The 18,234-nt window shown below is 37.6% G+C and overlaps 1 protein-coding gene across 1 annotated transcript in view; it reads right to left on the minus strand.

Annotated features, from left to right (window-relative positions):
• Positions 1–220: 220 nt before the first annotated feature.
• The window catches only part of LOC149409468 (discoidin domain-containing receptor 2-like), a 628,632-nt gene continuing 610,618 nt past the window's right edge, over positions 221–18,234 (minus strand). Inside the window, 10 exon segments of the mRNA XM_089649799.1 lie at positions 221–1,179; positions 1,374–1,634; positions 2,158–2,267; positions 2,487–2,609; positions 3,823–3,956; positions 4,110–4,260; positions 4,471–4,802; positions 10,122–10,329; positions 12,105–12,427; positions 14,116–14,263. Coding sequence (XP_089505925.1) covers positions 741–1,179; positions 1,374–1,634; positions 2,158–2,267; positions 2,487–2,609; positions 3,823–3,956; positions 4,110–4,260; positions 4,471–4,802; positions 10,122–10,329; positions 12,105–12,427; positions 14,116–14,263 — 2,229 coding nt within the window. The 3' untranslated portion in view covers positions 221–740.

The raw sequence follows: 18,234 nt of genomic DNA on the forward strand, positions 1-18,234 counted from the left end.
AGAAATTTATAGTTTAAATGTACATATTATATTCCAAAAAATACAGAAATCATATTTAAGAGGAATTTTGATTACGCAGAATTAACAGAATGTTTAAAAATGCGATTTTCCTTGAAACCTAAAATCATGCCGAACAGCCTTTTTAATACCAAACGACACTGGTAATTTGTTAAAAATAATCTTTTCAATGAAAAAATAGTATCAAAATAAAAGTCTTTCGAATGGATCAACGATTTATAATATTAAGATTCTTATGTATTACCAAGCTATTGATTCAAAGACCATGATAACATCCGGGTAAACACATATATATACAAATCGCAACTTCAACACCAGACTTGATCTGCAGTGGTTGCTTGTGGTTTTTAGATAAAAAATAAAGTTGGTGAGGTGGTTGATTGTCTCATATTATGCCAATTGAAAACTTATCATTCTTATAATGCTACGAGAAGGTAAAAACAATAAAAAGGTGTAGACAAAACATGTAACACCTGTCCCGCCTAACCCTGTAGAAGGTATACACATTGTAATGACTACAATAATATTCTAGAGATTTCTCCTTAATTATATCGAAAATATTATAAAAAAAACATTAAATTACAAAATCAATTGAAAAATAGCCATATTCACAATTAATTTAAAGAATCAGTAAAAAAACATTGGTCCTAGACATACACAGATTTATGGCTCTTGATTCTATCCCAAACAAAGTGGCAAGCACTCATCGTGTCATCGCACTGTCACGCTGGTAAGTAGCCAAGATTCTTTCTTTGAAGGAACAGGTGAATTTCAGTGAATGCTGGCCGTTCCCTCTGGTCCCTTCGCCAGCATTCACGCATTAGATCATAGATGTCCCTCGGGCACGAAGAGGCACGCGCCAGCGGCCGGAAGCGCCCGTTGTCTCGCCGCAGGTGCGCCAGGTTCTCCAGCACCTGCGTGTCAGAGAGGTGCTCGTAGGGTGCCTGCCGGCACGACGTGAGGATCTCATCTAGCGTCACGGCGAAAGACCATACATCGGTCTTAGTGGTGTACTTGCCCAGAAAAACTGACTCCCAAGCCATCCAACGGATCGGCAGAGGAAGGTTCCCATCCACCTTGTAATAGTCCGCAACATACAGTTCACTGTCAGTGCCGAAATCCGATATCTTGATCTGATACGCTTGTCCCATAAGACAATTTCTGAAAGGAGTAAATAAATATATAAAATTATGATGAATGGCATGTGGAAATCTACCTTAAACCAATTAAAAAAAATCATAAAAAGGCCATGGTCACAAGATGGAAGGCCCCAGGCTGCGACCTAACAGGAAATGCCGGTCTCCAAGTTACAAGGATGATTAACTTGTAAAAGTCTTATAAAGGAGCATAATCACCTAGCTGCCAGGTCTCGGTGCACAAAGTTGAGCGACTCGAGGTACTTCATACCGGCCGCCACCTGCTCAGCCAGGAACAGCAGTGTGGAGGGCTCTAGGCTGCGGCCGGCCAGGAATTGGCGCAGATCTCCAGGCTCCAGGTATTCCAGCACGGCGGCCAGGGGCTCGTTGGGCTCCCCCCTCCGGCAAGCGCCCAGGACACGTGCCAGCCGCTCGTCCTCCAGGGCTGCTAGGATGCGCAGGTCGCGAGAGAACTCCTCCCTGACAAAACACACACACGCACATTTATTTTATTCTAGACCAATCATATATTACTGTTGCTAGGACTTAGGCGTGTCGAAAACCACTGCGATAATCTGGCAAGGAATTTAGATAAAGATGACAAAATACCAACAGGTTCATTATTTTTCTTAGCTTCCATCGATGATTAAGGACACGTTGTTTCACAGAATTTGAACATTTAAAAATATCAACGTAGTTTTTAATATCTGCGAAAGACCTATTCAAGTTCTGTTATTATTCGTTAGGGGCCAGTTGCTTCGCAGAACTTGAATAGTTCAAAAATTAACTTTTAAGTTTGATGAATTGTTCAATTTCTGTGAAACAACCGTCCTAACTGTTAGGCAATCATGGGCAGAAATTAAACAATTTTAAAATTAATTTCGTCAGTCTGTTTTGTTGTAGAATCTTTTGATTAAATACGCTTTTATAGTAACGTACTGTTAATACCTACATAGAAAATATCGATAACTATTTACATTAAAAAAATAAATTATAATCTTACTTTTGCTTTTCCGATGCGTCCTGGGTCAAAAATTTCACAGCCACCAATCGTTTTTCCAGGCAAACGTTGGATCCATATTCTGGTATCCCATCAGCTTCTGCCACGTAAACCTGAAAGGTAATTTCCACCAATATAATAGGATCATTTAGTAAATAATGGGAAAGAGCAACCAATACATATTACAATAATTATCAATTTCGCATATACATGCTCATTTACCATCTATAAAGCTTACCATCATAAGTACTTCAGGTATCTAGTTAGGCATGGTGACAATATAACACAAGTTACAAATACATATTATGGTGAATACGTAATTTACTGCTTACCGTTCCAAAAGCACCCTCGGAAAGTTTTGAAAGCATGCGCAGACGATGCCTCGGGAACTCCGGCACCGATGTTTGTTCCAGTCTTCGTTTCAATGAAGCTAGAATCTCAGATTGAATGGGCGACTGAAATAGAAGAGAAAAGGATTTATTTTTATTTACAATGTATATCGAGCAATTTTTGGCATATTATGTCAAGTTTAGAAAAACGTTATGAGCGATCGCTTCTCATAATGTGCCAAATATATAGAACCTAAAAATATGGGATGGAAGGGTAAAATCTAGGAGGATTCATTGGCTTTAATCTGCAGTAAGCAGTTCATGTGTTTCCATTTTAATATTTTGAAGCAAGATCTTAATTAAATAATATGATAAATGTATATATTATTGAAGTTTATAAACCTATTAGTAATAATTAATCAACGAAGTAGATAATATTAACAACTCAAAGGCACAGAAAATAAAAAGTTATAGGTCACAACTGGGACTCAAACCCGGATCCTCTAGTCTTACCCAAATTCTCTAATGCCTCTATCAATTGAGCTATTGAGACTTATTACATTCGGTCATTTTTATCAATCTAATACTTTGTACTTTGCTTTGAAAATTATTATTTAGGTACATTATTATGGCTGACATCTTTTAATTTTATTACAAAGTTCTACCTGAATAATTACCATCTAGAGATGGTGTTCAAACACACTATTTTAAGTCAAGTTGTGGAAAGTTATTAGTCTATTTAATAATATTATCTTTTCTTTTCATTTCTTTTGGCAGACAATGCTTTCAGAACTTTTCTAAAACTTTACTTTATTTCTTATTTTAAAAAGTAATTTAAATCAAATTGTGGTACGGTTAATACTATTTAATGAAAAAGTTTTTCACTTTATTAATTAATAATAATAATTTCTTTCGGAATTAATATTTATAATGTTCTTATAATTGTTTATTCCTTCTTTTGTGTTAATGCACTATGTGTAAACTACTTCAAGTCCCAGCGAGAGATCATACATGAACTCATTGTTCTAGTATCTTCTGTCTTTTTCGTTTTCAAACAATATGCATCAGAAGGAAGAGAATGAACGTCGAAGACGTCCGTACGAGCTCTCACTTGGACTAGTTTAATTAATTGGTTTATATTATGTTATTTAACAATATAATCATCATATTTATTAAATAATTGTCCGTTTCCTTAAAATAATAAAATATATCATAGCTGCGCTTACAAAAACAAAAACAAAAACAGACGCTCGGGAAATACTCATCAGAGTCATCAGTTACAAAATTATACTACATAGATGAATGAAAAAAGAAGAAAGTAGTTAGTATGTTTGTTAACCTTAGTGATGGAGCGTGACCTTCCAGAGTGCTGGCTCTCGCGGTCTGAAGTGGGAGCGGGCGGCGGGGGAGGTACCAGTGGCAGCAAAGGGGCTGCCCCTATCTCCGGCACAGCATAGTCGTAGGTGGAGCCATCTAGCGTACAACATCAGAAAAGTACATATAACTGACACGGGAAGATCTTTAGTTCTATTAAAACATTCATTTGCATTCGCTGAACCCGAACTAACAACAGAGTCAACTCTTAGGTATTTATTATAAAACATTGATATTAAAATAAGCACTCACCCGACATACAAGCGTTAGAGTCATCGGCACCCATGTCTCTCATCTCCATGACGACCGAGCTATAGCTGTAGTAAGGGGCATATTTCAGCGCCTGGTATGGCTCTCGGTAGTCGTCCATTTTCACGTCTATCCCATAGTCATTCTTCGCCTTCTTAATGAGAGGGACAGGCAGAGTAGACATGTCACCTGAGTTTCCGCACCGTGAGTCTCTGGTGTAATCCTCCATGTCGTCGATCCTGCAAAGCCTTGTTCAATGAGATATATTGTTTTGAAAGAACTAAAACTACAACCTATATTCAGAGGTGTTTGACTACTTGGCGGTGAGACAGTCTGAAAAGGGGAGCTATTCTTAGACTGTCACATTTGTCATCATCACAAATTAGTCACCTACGTACCTATAAGATATATTGTTCTTCTCGGCACTCAGGTGTTGCGCCGCAGCAGGGATGGTGGCCTTGGAGGCGAGTGGACTGGCGAAGCACTTCCTCCGGCGATGGCGGTTGACGATGAGGAAGATGGCGAAGGCGAGCAGTAGGATGACGGCCATGAGCACGCAGATGACCACGGCCAGGTAGGTGGAGTCCTGTTGCTTGACCGTGGACACGGGCGGACTGGGGCGGCCGGTGGTCTCCTCACCGGTGGGGGCCGGCAGCACTGCGCCTGACTCCACCGAGAAGTTGCCATGCGCCACATCTGCACACAACCATTCCACATTAATGTTACACTAACCCACTAAACAAATAATACTCAAATGGCAAATATTAAAAAGAGCTTTGATATTCTTGTGATTGAAAGATGTTTCCTAGGTTAACAAATGAAATTATTTCATTCATTGTAAGTTATAAGTTTTAGAAATAAATAAATTAATATTATGATTATAGAAACATAAAAACCGTGCTATACCGAGCGCAATTGGAGGAGGTCGCTCCGGGCGCCGAATTGTCAAGAAAAATTAAATAAGATATGCTTATGTATGGCAAAGATAAACACTAAAAAAATGTATGTGTAATGACTGGGCGCCTGAATTTTGAGTTATCAAGTGATTAAAGTCAGTGCTGTGCCATAATAGAGCAACGATACATAACAAATGGTGGCGATTTTGGTTGATACTCTTTGTTACTGCTGATTTGTACATTATTTTACCGCAAACATATAAATAAACAGAGTGATTTAACGGTGAAGTTTAGTTGACGACAGACTGACTCTACTCTAGTCGGCCTTGCATTTTCAAACAACTATATTATTTATAATAATCGAAAAAAAAGTTATTTGCATGTATTTACAAATAAAATGTTTCTTGCTTAGTTTTTACTATTGTTTGCCGAGTAGGGTCATAGGGGGCACAGTGGAACGCGGGGCAGAGTGAAACACCAACAATAACTCTGTCCCCGTCTTACATTTCGATTGTTTTTATTAACAGCAAAATTAAGAGCACAAGCGGCCATTTTTATTCAGTTTTCAAAGTAAAGTTGTTTGGGCCGCGCGTTAAATATTTTGGGAAATCGGTTTTTCGGCATTCATTTCTTATAAATTATTGTGTATTCTTTTTCGATCTACTCAAAATATCGTAGCTACTGGTAAGTGACATTTAAATTGTATATTAGGTATGAAATTTGTGATGTATTTTACAACAAAACATAACCTTAAAGTTAACCTAAAAATTTTGATAATTTTTGTTTTCATGAAATCGGGTGTGGGGCACGGTGGAACGGGGCACAGTGGAACATGTTCCACTGTGCCCCGCTGTGTTCCAGTGTGCCCCTAACCATATTTGCTTTTTCAGAAAACGCTTCAAAATGGTTAGAAACCGCATAAGGAAGACTGAAATAGGTCTACACGAGCTATGAGAGAGGCTATTGAGCTGGTTGAAAAAGGAATGAGCTTCAGAAAAGCGGCCGAAATGAAGAATGTGAAACTTGCCACACTCCATAGATAGGTCAAGAAGAAAACAGAGTCTGGAGTTGAAAACATGGAAGATATGCGTGTTACTCCGAAATACGCTTCGCGCGTAGTGTTTTCAACGGAATTAGAAGGTGCTCTTAAAATATATTTGATCACTTGTTCGAAAATGTGCTATGGACTAGACACTCTGTAAACAAGAAAACTAGCATACGAGCTAGCCAAGCATCACAAACTGACTATGCCTCAAAGCTGGATACATCACAAAATGGCTGACATTGATTGGGTCTACAACTTATACGAAACTGGCACTACTACTGTGCAGAATCCAAAGAAAGTCATAGCAGCTAAAGGCTCAAAGCAACTAAATAGAGTCACGAGTGGTGAGCGAGGGACCCTTGTAACGACTTGTTGTATAGTATCAGCTACGGGAGCATCATTGCCACCAGCAATGGTATTTCCTCGAAAGAAATTTCAGCCACACATGCTTAACAAAGCTCCTGCAGGTACATTGGGCCTCGGCCAGCCCACGGGCTGGATGAATACCGAATTGTTCCCACATGTTGTAACACACTTTGAAAAAGTCACTGGATCATCAAAGGAAAATCCTTGTTTATTGATTTTGGATAATCATGAGAGTCATTTGGATCCACTAGCATTGAACATTGCCAAGGATAATAGTGTCACTATTTTGACAATCCCACCGCATACAAGCTCAAAGCTACAACCGCTGGATGTTTCCGTCTATGGACCCCTAATGACATTTTACAATGGAGAAGCAGATTCATGGATGTTAAGAAACTACGGAGTTCCACTGACTATTTACAACATATCGGAAATACTGGGAGTGGCATTTGAGAAAGCAATGACACCAGCAAACATAAAATCGGGGTTCCAAAATACTGGGATATTCCCTTTTGACCGAAATATTTTCACCGAAGAAGATTTTATGCCGTGCGAAGTCACAAACCGGCCCATGCCTGAACCAATTGTAGGACAGCAACAAAATATAGTAGAAGACGATGATGAAGCATATGTTGACCGGACAGCACAACCTTCAACAAGCTCAGCAGCCCAGATACAAACACAGGATCACACGGTTCAAGAACCATCAATCGACCTGACTCATGAACAACCATCCACAAAGGCACCAACTCAGATGCAACATGTCGTGGAGGGAAATTTGACCAAGTCCCATAGCATGTAGAGGATACCCAAAGGCTAAAGAAAGAAAGAACACGAGGAAAGGTAGAAAACGAGGTAAATCTTGCATCGCCACTGATACACCTGTTAAAGAAGAATTTGAAAGAAATGCTGAAACTAAAAGTAAACGTAAAATAGCAAAAATATCTAAGGAAAGAAAATACCTTGACAAAGTGCAACAAATCACAAAGAATATTTTTGATGACTCTGAAGAAAATATGAGCTCTTCTGAATCAAATGATTCAACAGACGCAGACCAGGACATCCCACTATCCTGTTACGAGGCACCGAAAAAAGATGATTTTATGGTGGTCCAATTTCGAGGGAAACATATCAAATATTTTATTGGACAACTGCTAACTGACTGTGAAAAAGAAAATGATGAATATGATATCAGCTACCTCAGGAAAAGTGGCAAGATTGACGGATTTTACTTTCCTCTTGAACCTGACATGGCAGGTGTGTCAAAAAATGACATAGTTCTCAAATTATTGCCACGGATAAGACAAACATCAACAAAACGACAGGCCAACATTTTGTACTTTCCACAACGCATCTTAAGAATGTATAATTTCCTGGATAATTCCTGAGTTTCTGAATAATTATGTAGGTATGTTCCACTGTGCCCCTATGGGTGTTCCACTCTACCCCAGACCTGGGGCACAGTGGAACAAAATTCTGATCTCGGAAAAATGCCTGTAATTATTTTACTATGAACTTTTTTTCATATTTTTTGTTTTGTAATGATAAATCAAAGACTACTTAAAATTTTATAAAAGATTTTAAACTAATTGAATAAAGGTTTATTTTTCTAAAAATCGAAATACGTTTTTCGTTCCACTGTGCCCCCTCCTACCCTAAGTAAAACACTTTCTCATCACACACAAGGGCATTTTGTCACTTTTTAAAGGCGATTTACTTAGAGTTAGCGCACCACCTTACGCGACGCTTGACAGTTTAGTACTAAAACTACGAAAATCGAAAGTACTCCAATTGACGAACTTTTTCCTTGCTATTTTGAGATTTCTACAGCGCGTCTATTATATTTTGTAACGTCATTGGTGGTCATTGGACTGAATAAATAAATGATTCACCTTTCATAAATAAACGGTTGCTAAGAAACAGAATGTCATTGCAAAAAACATATTTAAATATTTGGCAGACAGCGAATAGAAACCATTATATTTGTATTTAAAATGAAATATAATTTGGTTATTTATTAAAAAAAACTCTATTTTCATGTAGGTTACTAAATTAGTAATGTTCCAGTGCACAAATTTGGGAATGCCACCAAGAAGATATGGAAAGAAAACACACAAAAGAAAAACGAAGGTATTGTTTATTACTTTTAAATTGTTTTAATTTGAAATGAAATAACTGAAATACATAATGACATGTTTACAAAAGTGTAGTAATAAATGAGTCGTCGAGTTGCAAAAGCCGCTCTGGAAATTTTCTGGAGATGGTCATTAAAACTGTTTGAATTTAATAATGATACATTACGAGCTGACGTGTACCGGCGTTGTTGGAGATAGACATATACTAACGCAGACTTTTCTGTAGGCCCTTTTCAGATTAACATATGATGTATCTCATAAGGTTTAGCAATGTAAGCGCCCGAAATTATATTTTTTACGACTGGATTACAAACATTCACTTTTCTCCTAATTTCTGTAAAAATAAAATGCATTTATTATACCTATAAACCTTTCGGAAGAAAAACCCTAATTGATAGTGAAAATGTTATCAAAATCCATTGCTTAGTTTAGAAAAACTAAGCGCACCAACAGACAGCCACGAACAGCGACTTTGTTTTGTATAATTTATATTAGAAATTAATTCATAAAGATAAAGATTCATTTAATATTTCGCGAAAAGTATAATTATTATATTCATTTTCAATATACTTAAAGTATTTTTTGAGAATGTATCTAAACCAGCAGAAGTTTCTAGAGCGGGTTTTGTATCTCCACGACTCAAATATTAATCAATGTTTTTTTTAGCCGTGTACCAAAACATTGAAACGAAGAAAAAACAAGAAATACAGGAAACGTGTGAAACGCGAAGCCAATGATGTGATTGCCAAGAAAATGGTTGACAATTTATTATCCAAAATGCTGGTGACATTACGCGGTAAAAATTAAAATGATATTTATTTTCCACAATTAAAATAGATCCCAAGATGCTGTGATTATGGGTATTTGCGGAGTTGAAGAAAATTATCGAATCAGTTTAATCTTTTTCTTTTAGCTTGAGGTAGTTTTATGTGACACTCCTCATATTATTGTTGTAGAGCAAGGAAAACTACCAGTTGATGTAATTCTGCCGTCGTCAACTATGAAGGTTGTTCCTCGTTTGTGGCTTTTCATCACATAATCTGATTGCAGATTCTTCCGATTCCTCTGCAACAAGTTCTTCTACTAGTAGTAAGGGCAGACCGCCACCTGAGGGTTTCAGTGACTAAAGTTCTAGGATTTTCCAAATATATTTTTCCATTTCAAATTAAATGTTGTAGACAAAAAATAAGTTTTAATAAAATGAATGAAAGCACTAAACAAAACCCTATTATTCAATATACATCGTGCTCCATTGCTGCATGGTATTGTGTGGGATGATTTGTTTAGAATTAAAACTGGAAAATTACAAATAACTGTAGAAACAGAAGAATTTACCATTGAATTCTGCAAATGGACAGAAACAAGTAGCAGGTGTCTCGTGAAGACACGATCAAATAAATCAGATACTTAATCAAATGATATTTAATGGATTGTATACCAAAAAGCAGGTTTCATGTTTGTTTTTCTAACAACTGGTTGAACGATAGTGGCATGGTGGTTGCTGTTTATTAGTCCTACTACTGTAGCTCTATTAGAGCTATGAGATACAGAAAAAAATGATAATTCAACTTACCAGAGTCGAACACCACTTCGCTGATCATTATCCAGCGCGAAGCGAATGTGAGTTGCAGTTTGACGAATCGGCCGACCCTGTGGTGGAGCTTGATGGATACGTTTCTGGACGTCTCGAAGATCCTGTCTTCGACGTAGCTGTATGTGATCGGTTCTCCGGGGAACACTTTCCCTCCGACCGAGAAGAGGACGCTGGCCTCTGCAAACACCTGCAAAACGTGTGTCGTTTAAACTATGTGCCGGTATTTCAGTAATTTTTGGTAATGGTATCAGTCGGCTTAACTTGTCACAGCTCCTACCTAAATACCTCTCTTAAGCGGCTCCCTCATGGGCCGGTAAGGAATCCACATAAACCGAGTGCCATAAGACCACAGAAAAGTAAGGTAATGGTTTGCAGCGCAGTCTATGTGGTAGCCGCCTTAGCGAGCTTAAAGAGTTTCGGGCCTATGGCTCGGTATATCAGTATTTTTTAGTGATGATACCATTGCGCTTATCTTGCCAGGGTAAATAGTAATCTTAACAGACGTAAGCTCAGTAGAAGTAAAAGAATCTATTCCCTAGATTTCCAATTTTTTGGAAAATAAATTGTATCGAATCAATAATATAAATAAATATAACCATGAAATAATAATATTATTCACTGAGGTAATTTAAACAAATACAAAATTAGATGATTAGAGCAACCATGAGCATCAGAGAAGGTCTGGTAGGAGTGGCAGGCCCATACTACTGCCACCAGTGCCCAACTGCTAACCAAGTAATGCATTCTGCTAGCAGCTAGGAAACCCTTCTCGGGGTATTTCAGCAACTTTACGGTCCAAGGAGAAGGCTCGGCGTGAAATTGCCAGGTAAATAATAAATAAGTCCACTGATAAAAGGTGGGGCTCACCAGTAGTACCTACCTACTAGGTATCTACATGTGAACGGTGAACGTTGAAACACTACAAACGTTAATACATAATATAGGAATAGACAGGATCTAATAATACATTGGCGGAGTCATATAGGGTTAAAGACTGGGGTGTTACATCGGCCAATGATTAGTCGAAAATTGCATTCGCTAGAGGCGAATTATTATTAAGCAATAAAAATGTACGCAAATGATTCACTGTTGCTTTGGCTCACCCCTTCGACAACATGGGTCTCTTAAAGATAATACATTCATTCATTTCTTATTTAAATCTTATCTAACGCTCATTTCTTTCATTATCGAAACCCTCCATATAGTGATACAGCATCAGCATCCCCGAAGACAAAATGCAGGGTTTTCCAATAAAGGTGTTATTTTGATATTCAATCGTAAAAGATCAATGGTTTCGTTGCTTGTGTGACACGTAGCGCCGTCTTGAAAGTAAACGTTGTCCAGATTAATAACATCTAATTCCGGCCATAAAAAATCATTAATCATCTCTCGATAGCGATTCATTCACCGTAACTGTTGCTCCAAACTCATTTTCGAAAAAAGTAAGGTCCAATGACTCCGCCGGACCTTAAACCGCACCAATCAGTCACACGTTGAGGATAGAGAGGCTTTTCAACAATAACTCTTGGGTTTTCTGAGCCCCAGATGCGACAATTTTGCTTGTTGACGTAGCCACCGAGGTGGAAATGGGCCTCATCACTCAAGATGATTTGTATTTGATTCACTCTAGTGAATTTTAATAATTAAAATGCGTTGTTGAAGCGTGTATTGTTCCATTTTTATTAATGACGTAGTTTCTACTTGTCAAATGTTAAAAAATGACAGCTTCAAAAGTAACATCTACCGAAATAGCGGGCTATTCAAAATAACACCTCTTATTGGAAAACCCTATACAAAGATGATACGATTGTATTCAAAAGGAAACGTATTCAAGGGGACCATAAATATTACGCACTCCTTAAATACATTTTCCACAATTTTAATTTCACTGATTTGGTAGTTTTTAGGGAGAACCTTAATGTGGGTAAAGTGGAGGAGATCAATAAAAAGATTCGACCATACCTGAACGTCCTTCGTGAACTGGTTGTTGCAGAATATGTGCACCGCCGTGAATTCTCTGACGGTGTCGAACTCGAAGGTGATGTGCACGCGGTTGTTGCGCGTGTCATTGCGCCAACCGACCCAGCCCGCTCCGCCCGCCGCTCCGCTCGCCGCGCCGCCCACCACGCCGCTCGCCGCGCCGTCCGCCGGGAAGCGCCCGTCCGTCAGCAGGCCCAGTCCGCGGCGCAGCTCCTTTTCCCAGTGACCGTCGTACGTGGCGTCGAACATCTCCCTCCCGCTGGTGCGCTTGTCGCCCTGCGGCATTGAGTAGCTGATGACCCCGTCTGGACAATCGATTTCACATATTATAATAACAGCATTTTATATACTTAGGTACTTTTAAATTTTAACTTAGTCGTTAATATATGTTCAATTACATTATTATTTAGTTTATAAAAAAAAACGGTTTGTATATAAAAATGAATAAAAATTAACAAAAAAAAAATATGTAAAAAAATCATCATTTTATAAATTGAAAATTAAATTTCCCGCTAGAATACATGAATTGTACATAAATAATATAATTAGAGACGTAAAATAAACAATTTAACTTTAAACTAAATTCGACTGATCCAAATTGAATCCTGAACCTCATAAATCAATTTCAAATTCAAAAAAATATTTATTGCACAAAAAGAGTACAAAGGGTATAACTTATAGGTTACATCCTATTTCTTCCAGCTCACCCAACAAATACACATTATATCACATAACCCAACAATTACATGTTAACAAATAAATAACAGTAAATAAAAAATAAAAAAAGGTATTTATTCATGTAAGGTATTCATTCAAGGTGTAGTGACATTTGTTTAAAATAAATGTTTTTAGTGTTGATTTAAATTTAAGTGTGTCGGTCATTTGTTTGATGCTACGTGGAAGGTTGTTATATATTTTAATGGCCATGTAGTGTGGTCCTTTTTGAAAAATAGTTTTGGTTGCTTTTGGGATTAATAGGTTTTCTGTGAACCTCGTAATAAATAATAAATAATCTACGCGTACCCAAAAGAAGAACACGACAAAATACACTTCTACCTCATCATACATAAGCACATGTTTAATGTTAATTTGGTGAATATTGTAGAACGAAATATTCAATTCTAACCCTATTTTTAAGGTTCTTCTCCAGTTTTAAACCTGACCACTACATTTTTATTTGTGGTTTTGTAATTTTATTATTTCTTCATAACGTTAAAAATGATTTCTTTGGTTAAAGTTGTAATAAATGATAAAAAAGTAAGGAAAGCTTCCTTTGTGAGAAAGAGACAAATTTATCTCACGGCTTTAAGTTAGAAAGTAATGTTAGAGAACATTGTAAGTACAACTTGACAATCGTAACTTTTCATTCAATAAAGTATCCAGTGAGGCCCACATTATCAAATAATGTTTTAAAATACACAAAGTGTGTGTAATAAAAAAAATAATAGAAAAAAGTGGCGTCGCTACCATATATTCTGAAGATTCCACTCATGCCAGTATACAAAATAGAAAATACCACTTCTGTACTTTGATAGCTTTGCACGTCCAATGAATTATTAGTCAAATGGTGAATAGAAAATCATTTTATTGTTACATTATAACATTATCTACATTGTCATTCACCAGCCCAAATCCACCACACTGAGAACAATTCAGTTGACTCGCGGTAATCCGGACCCTGTCTAATCCGGCACCCCATATGATCCCACGTGCTTATTACCGTACATAAAAAAGCACATTTATTATGGCAAATCTTCTTCAATGCATGCTTAAACGTGTTGTAACTTGTTCGTGGCACCGTGAGTTTTTATAAGTATTTGTCGGATTACAAGGTACTCCTTTTCAGTTCCGGACTACAAGGGGTCGCCGGTCGATGACAGTACTCTATAGTCCGACAAATTCGATCAACCGACACCGCCTTGCAAGACGTTTCTCGGATTACCGCGGGTCAACTGCAAATCAAAGATTTTATAGATTATAGAGAAGATCATACCATTTCTGAAACACCCGTAGAGCTCCACTCTCATGCAGACAGTCCTGCGGTGGTAACTATAGGGCAGGAACCTGACTTTCGAGGCCCAAAATGGGGGCTCGAGTTCCTTCTTGGATTCCAGGTAAGTGTTTGTGTTCCCGGTGATAACCTGCAACAAACAAACAAATAAATATAAATAGTAAGCAATCACTCATCAATTCTAGATAACACTGTAGTTTTCAAGTAAGCTGGTAGATAACAGAGTAAGGACGGGTTGTTTCGGAGTATTTGAACAATTCATCAAATTTCAACGTTCATTTCTGGGATCTGTGAAAGTCCAATTCAAGTTCTGTTATTATATCATTATGGGCTAATTGCTTGACAAAACTGAAATAAAAAACAGAACTTGAAAAAATCTTTCACAGAACTTGAAAATGAACGTTGAAATTTGATGAATTGTTCAAATACTCCGAAACAACCCGTCCTTGGAGTTCCACCTAAACCCTACGTTGCTCGAAAGCTCAGACCCTTTAGGGCCGGGATTTCGATTGCTTTTTAAGCACGACTTGAGAGATTTTCAAGTTCGTCAAGAAGCTTTCTGATAGGAACCCTGACAAGATGAGCCGAACATTCTGAGTGCAATGAAATACCGACCCTTAGTGCCACATTCGTAGTGAAACTCCAGAATTTGAGTATGTTTACCAACAATGTGAAAAAACATAAACTTATCCTTTTTTATGTTAAAAAAACATGGACGGCCCGTTGGACTACTTATTGTTTAGCCTTGTGAATGTTTTAAATTGATATCCCTTTCGTAAGTGCCTGACGATTTGTATAAAGGCCTAATATTTTGGTTTAAAGGGATATCCAATTTGACCTCATTAGTACATCGGAAAAACAAAATCACACACTCCTTGTGCTGATGTAATACTGTTCAAATTGCCTCTCAACTTAGGCAGTCTCATTTTTATATATTTATTTAATTGAATAATTAAACGTGAATACGTTCTCCATAAAACGGTTATGCACCTATACACTATGGACAAGATTTTGAGATACGTGTAAGTATAAAAGGTTATGGAGGCAGTTTTACTATTTTATGACATGCGTCAAAAGATAGTTTCTAATCTATCTGTAAGTGACGTTAAAAATGTCGATGGTCAGTGCTCTATCAATTCTATATTGCTCAAGCGGTTAGTATTTAGTAGCTATAATATTATTTTGATCTGTTTGTAAAGTTGGACCTATGCTTTTGTTGTGCTTACGAATGATTGAATGTTGCACCAGAATGGATAGTAAAATCCATCAACTATTTGGAAGTGCCTCTATACTTTCCGTGTCATATTAGGATGGCGGGAGGAATTTATTTTTTTACACCGCGCCCCCAGATTGGTCGCTTTACCAGTGCCCGGTGTCTGTATTGATCGCATAGCCTAAAAAGGCTACGATTCGGGGCCTGCGATACGTGATTCACCTGTTACTGCACATGCCTGTAGCCTGCACACACTGAAGAAATATACCGACCTTAGTACTTTGTGGGTGTATCCGTGTACAGGAAGTAAGTATTCCATTATTTCTAATAAACGAACTTATAATGTGTCTAATCACCTTCAAAATATCAACTAAAACTATTCGATCGAAAATAATTTTTGATTGCAACAATAATATCAGGATACTCGCTTGTGTAATACTTTCGCAGAAATAGTAGATGTGTTAAACTGCACTGAATATAGTTGCAAAGAAGCTATAATTACAATTAAGGTTAGCATAATACTATTCTTAAGCATCGGTTCTATTTAATTTATAAAAGAAATTTTTATTTGTTTTTTTTTTCATTAGTTTCCGGACACTGTGTATAGATATAAAAATTAAATTCTGAAATGTAGAAACGAACAGTGTTATCCGGCCCTCCTAACATAACATACCCGATACCATTCGATACAAATGAACCATCCTAGCCAGGAGCACCCCAGTTCCGGTAAGACCAGTACACCAGGGGCACTGATTTGTTGAGACTTGGAACACGTGCTCTAAGGATGGGAATGAAGTTGTAGTTTAATCGACCGGTATACATGACAACCGAATAAGCCAACTTTGGAATTTAGGAAGGGCAGTAAAAAGTAAAATGAGCGTTGTTTTTTTCTCCATATATCTTCCTGATTTTTTACTCCTCTTGGCTCGTCTTGGCTCGCCTTGACTCTTCTTGCATCGTGATATAGCAGGATTTAATAATCCCAGCAAGGCAAATCCATTCTAACGAAATGTCAGTTCTTATTTACCGCAAGCAGTTTAAATAATACATAGGTGGGTGCATTCATCTAAATCCAGAAAAGGTAAAACCCCACTTTTATCATTTATTACGTTTTGGATTAACCCTCCTTATGCACCTATATACCCAAACGCTATTTACAATAACCCCCCTATTATTTTGAGTAAAGTAAAATAAGTATGTGTGATCGTGGATATTATTTACTGTGTGATTACAAACACGCAGTCGAAGAGAGTCCCAAATATCTCACATGACTTAACAATATAAGTTTTCGTCGCCGTGCGTTTAATTAAAACATCTCTGCATATTTTAATTAAAAAAATTCCTTGCCCGCCCGAGCGCTCCGCCCCGCTATCTCGAGCTACCAACTCCAACCTCCCTCCGGTGACTCGTGTTTTCCGGACAAATTTATATACGCTTTTATACCTTGGCGCTCAAAAGAAGAAAGAAACATATGCGCCCCGCGAGAGGAAGCTCGGAACCTCTCCCTCAACACCTTCCGCACACTTTCTCTTCCCTCCCCTCGTTGTAATCCTCAGCCTTTTCTAAACGCCTTCAAGAATCTGAAAAATGTGTCGATATGATTTTATGGTTGAAAGTGTCGAGTGATTTTTGGAAACAAACTTTATTTTTACCGTTAAGTTTTTAAGATGAGCAAAGCACTTCGAAAATTTTCCATTTTTCCAAGGCTTTTTGCGATAAAAGTGATATTATTGAAATTTTCTTTCGATAAATAATACTTAGGGGGGAAGATTAATGTCTATTTTGTGAAGCGCGGCTCAATCACCTGTTGGACGGGCGTTGTTCTGGAAGAGCTTATTTATTCATAAAGCTGGAGCCTGAAGAAACCAACACAAGCACAGACCCCCGGCGCGCACATTTAAATCGCACATCTTCGAAAATAAGTTATAAATCGTAAGTTTCTCGAGTCAATACAACTAATCTAAACATTATTGATATAAATTGAAAATCAATTTAACCACCTCCTATAAGACAATAGTTTCATTTTATAAAAGCTACAAATTTTCCGAGCATGGGACATTGAAAAAATGTTGCATTTCATTGAATAAATACTCGAAACAGGTGCCTCAACTTTTGTCATCTTCCAGGACTAAAAGGATCAGTTTAAGTCAAATGTAGGTCACTCACTATCCAAACGTTGAAGGACACGTGAATAATTAGCGCTAGAAAACAATCCCTTTAAAATGGAAATTACTGCTGACGAAGCCCTGGTATTACTGAAATCAGGGATGCGACAGTGTTTTGTTGCTCGGCAACTAAACATAAATCTTTTGACGTGTTTTCGCATAAGAATTTAATTTTTCGCTTTATTGTTTAATAGGATTTCGCAATAGGTGCATTTTTGTGACGCCGAGTCTAGACAACTATGCATCATTTTACATCAACCATCAGGTACGCATTCTCGATGAATGATAATAGAAAGGTACGGTGTCTGGATTGATATTGTGTACTCTGAACGGGCAGGCTAGCCTCAACGCACCTTAGTCACGCGAGTTCTTCATTGATTTTCAAAGCACGTATGTTTCGGGCCGTGTGTTATTTTCCATGTTCAGGCACTCCCGCGAATGAAATGAACTTTAAAGTTAATTTACACATTTTTGGTACTAACTCTTTTGCGGCGTTAATCACTTTGAATTAAATCTAGATAGATTACGATGCCGAGAGTTTTAATATTACACTACTATTGTATCCACAGAGTCACTTTGGGAATCCCTTTTAGAAATACACGTCCTGGATGCTAAAGTTTGGTTTGAATATTAATTTTATTAACGATCTAGCTGACGTGTAACTGGCGTTGCTCGGGGACTTAAAAATAGTTTAGGGTAAGGTTTGAGGTAGTGAATTCTAGA

Source organism: Hesperophylax consimilis, chromosome 31 (assembly GCF_061612785.1).
Source record: "Hesperophylax consimilis isolate HC1 chromosome 31, BYU_Hcon_1.0, whole genome shotgun sequence".
Classification (NCBI taxonomy): domain Eukaryota; kingdom Metazoa; phylum Arthropoda; class Insecta; order Trichoptera; family Limnephilidae; genus Hesperophylax; species Hesperophylax consimilis.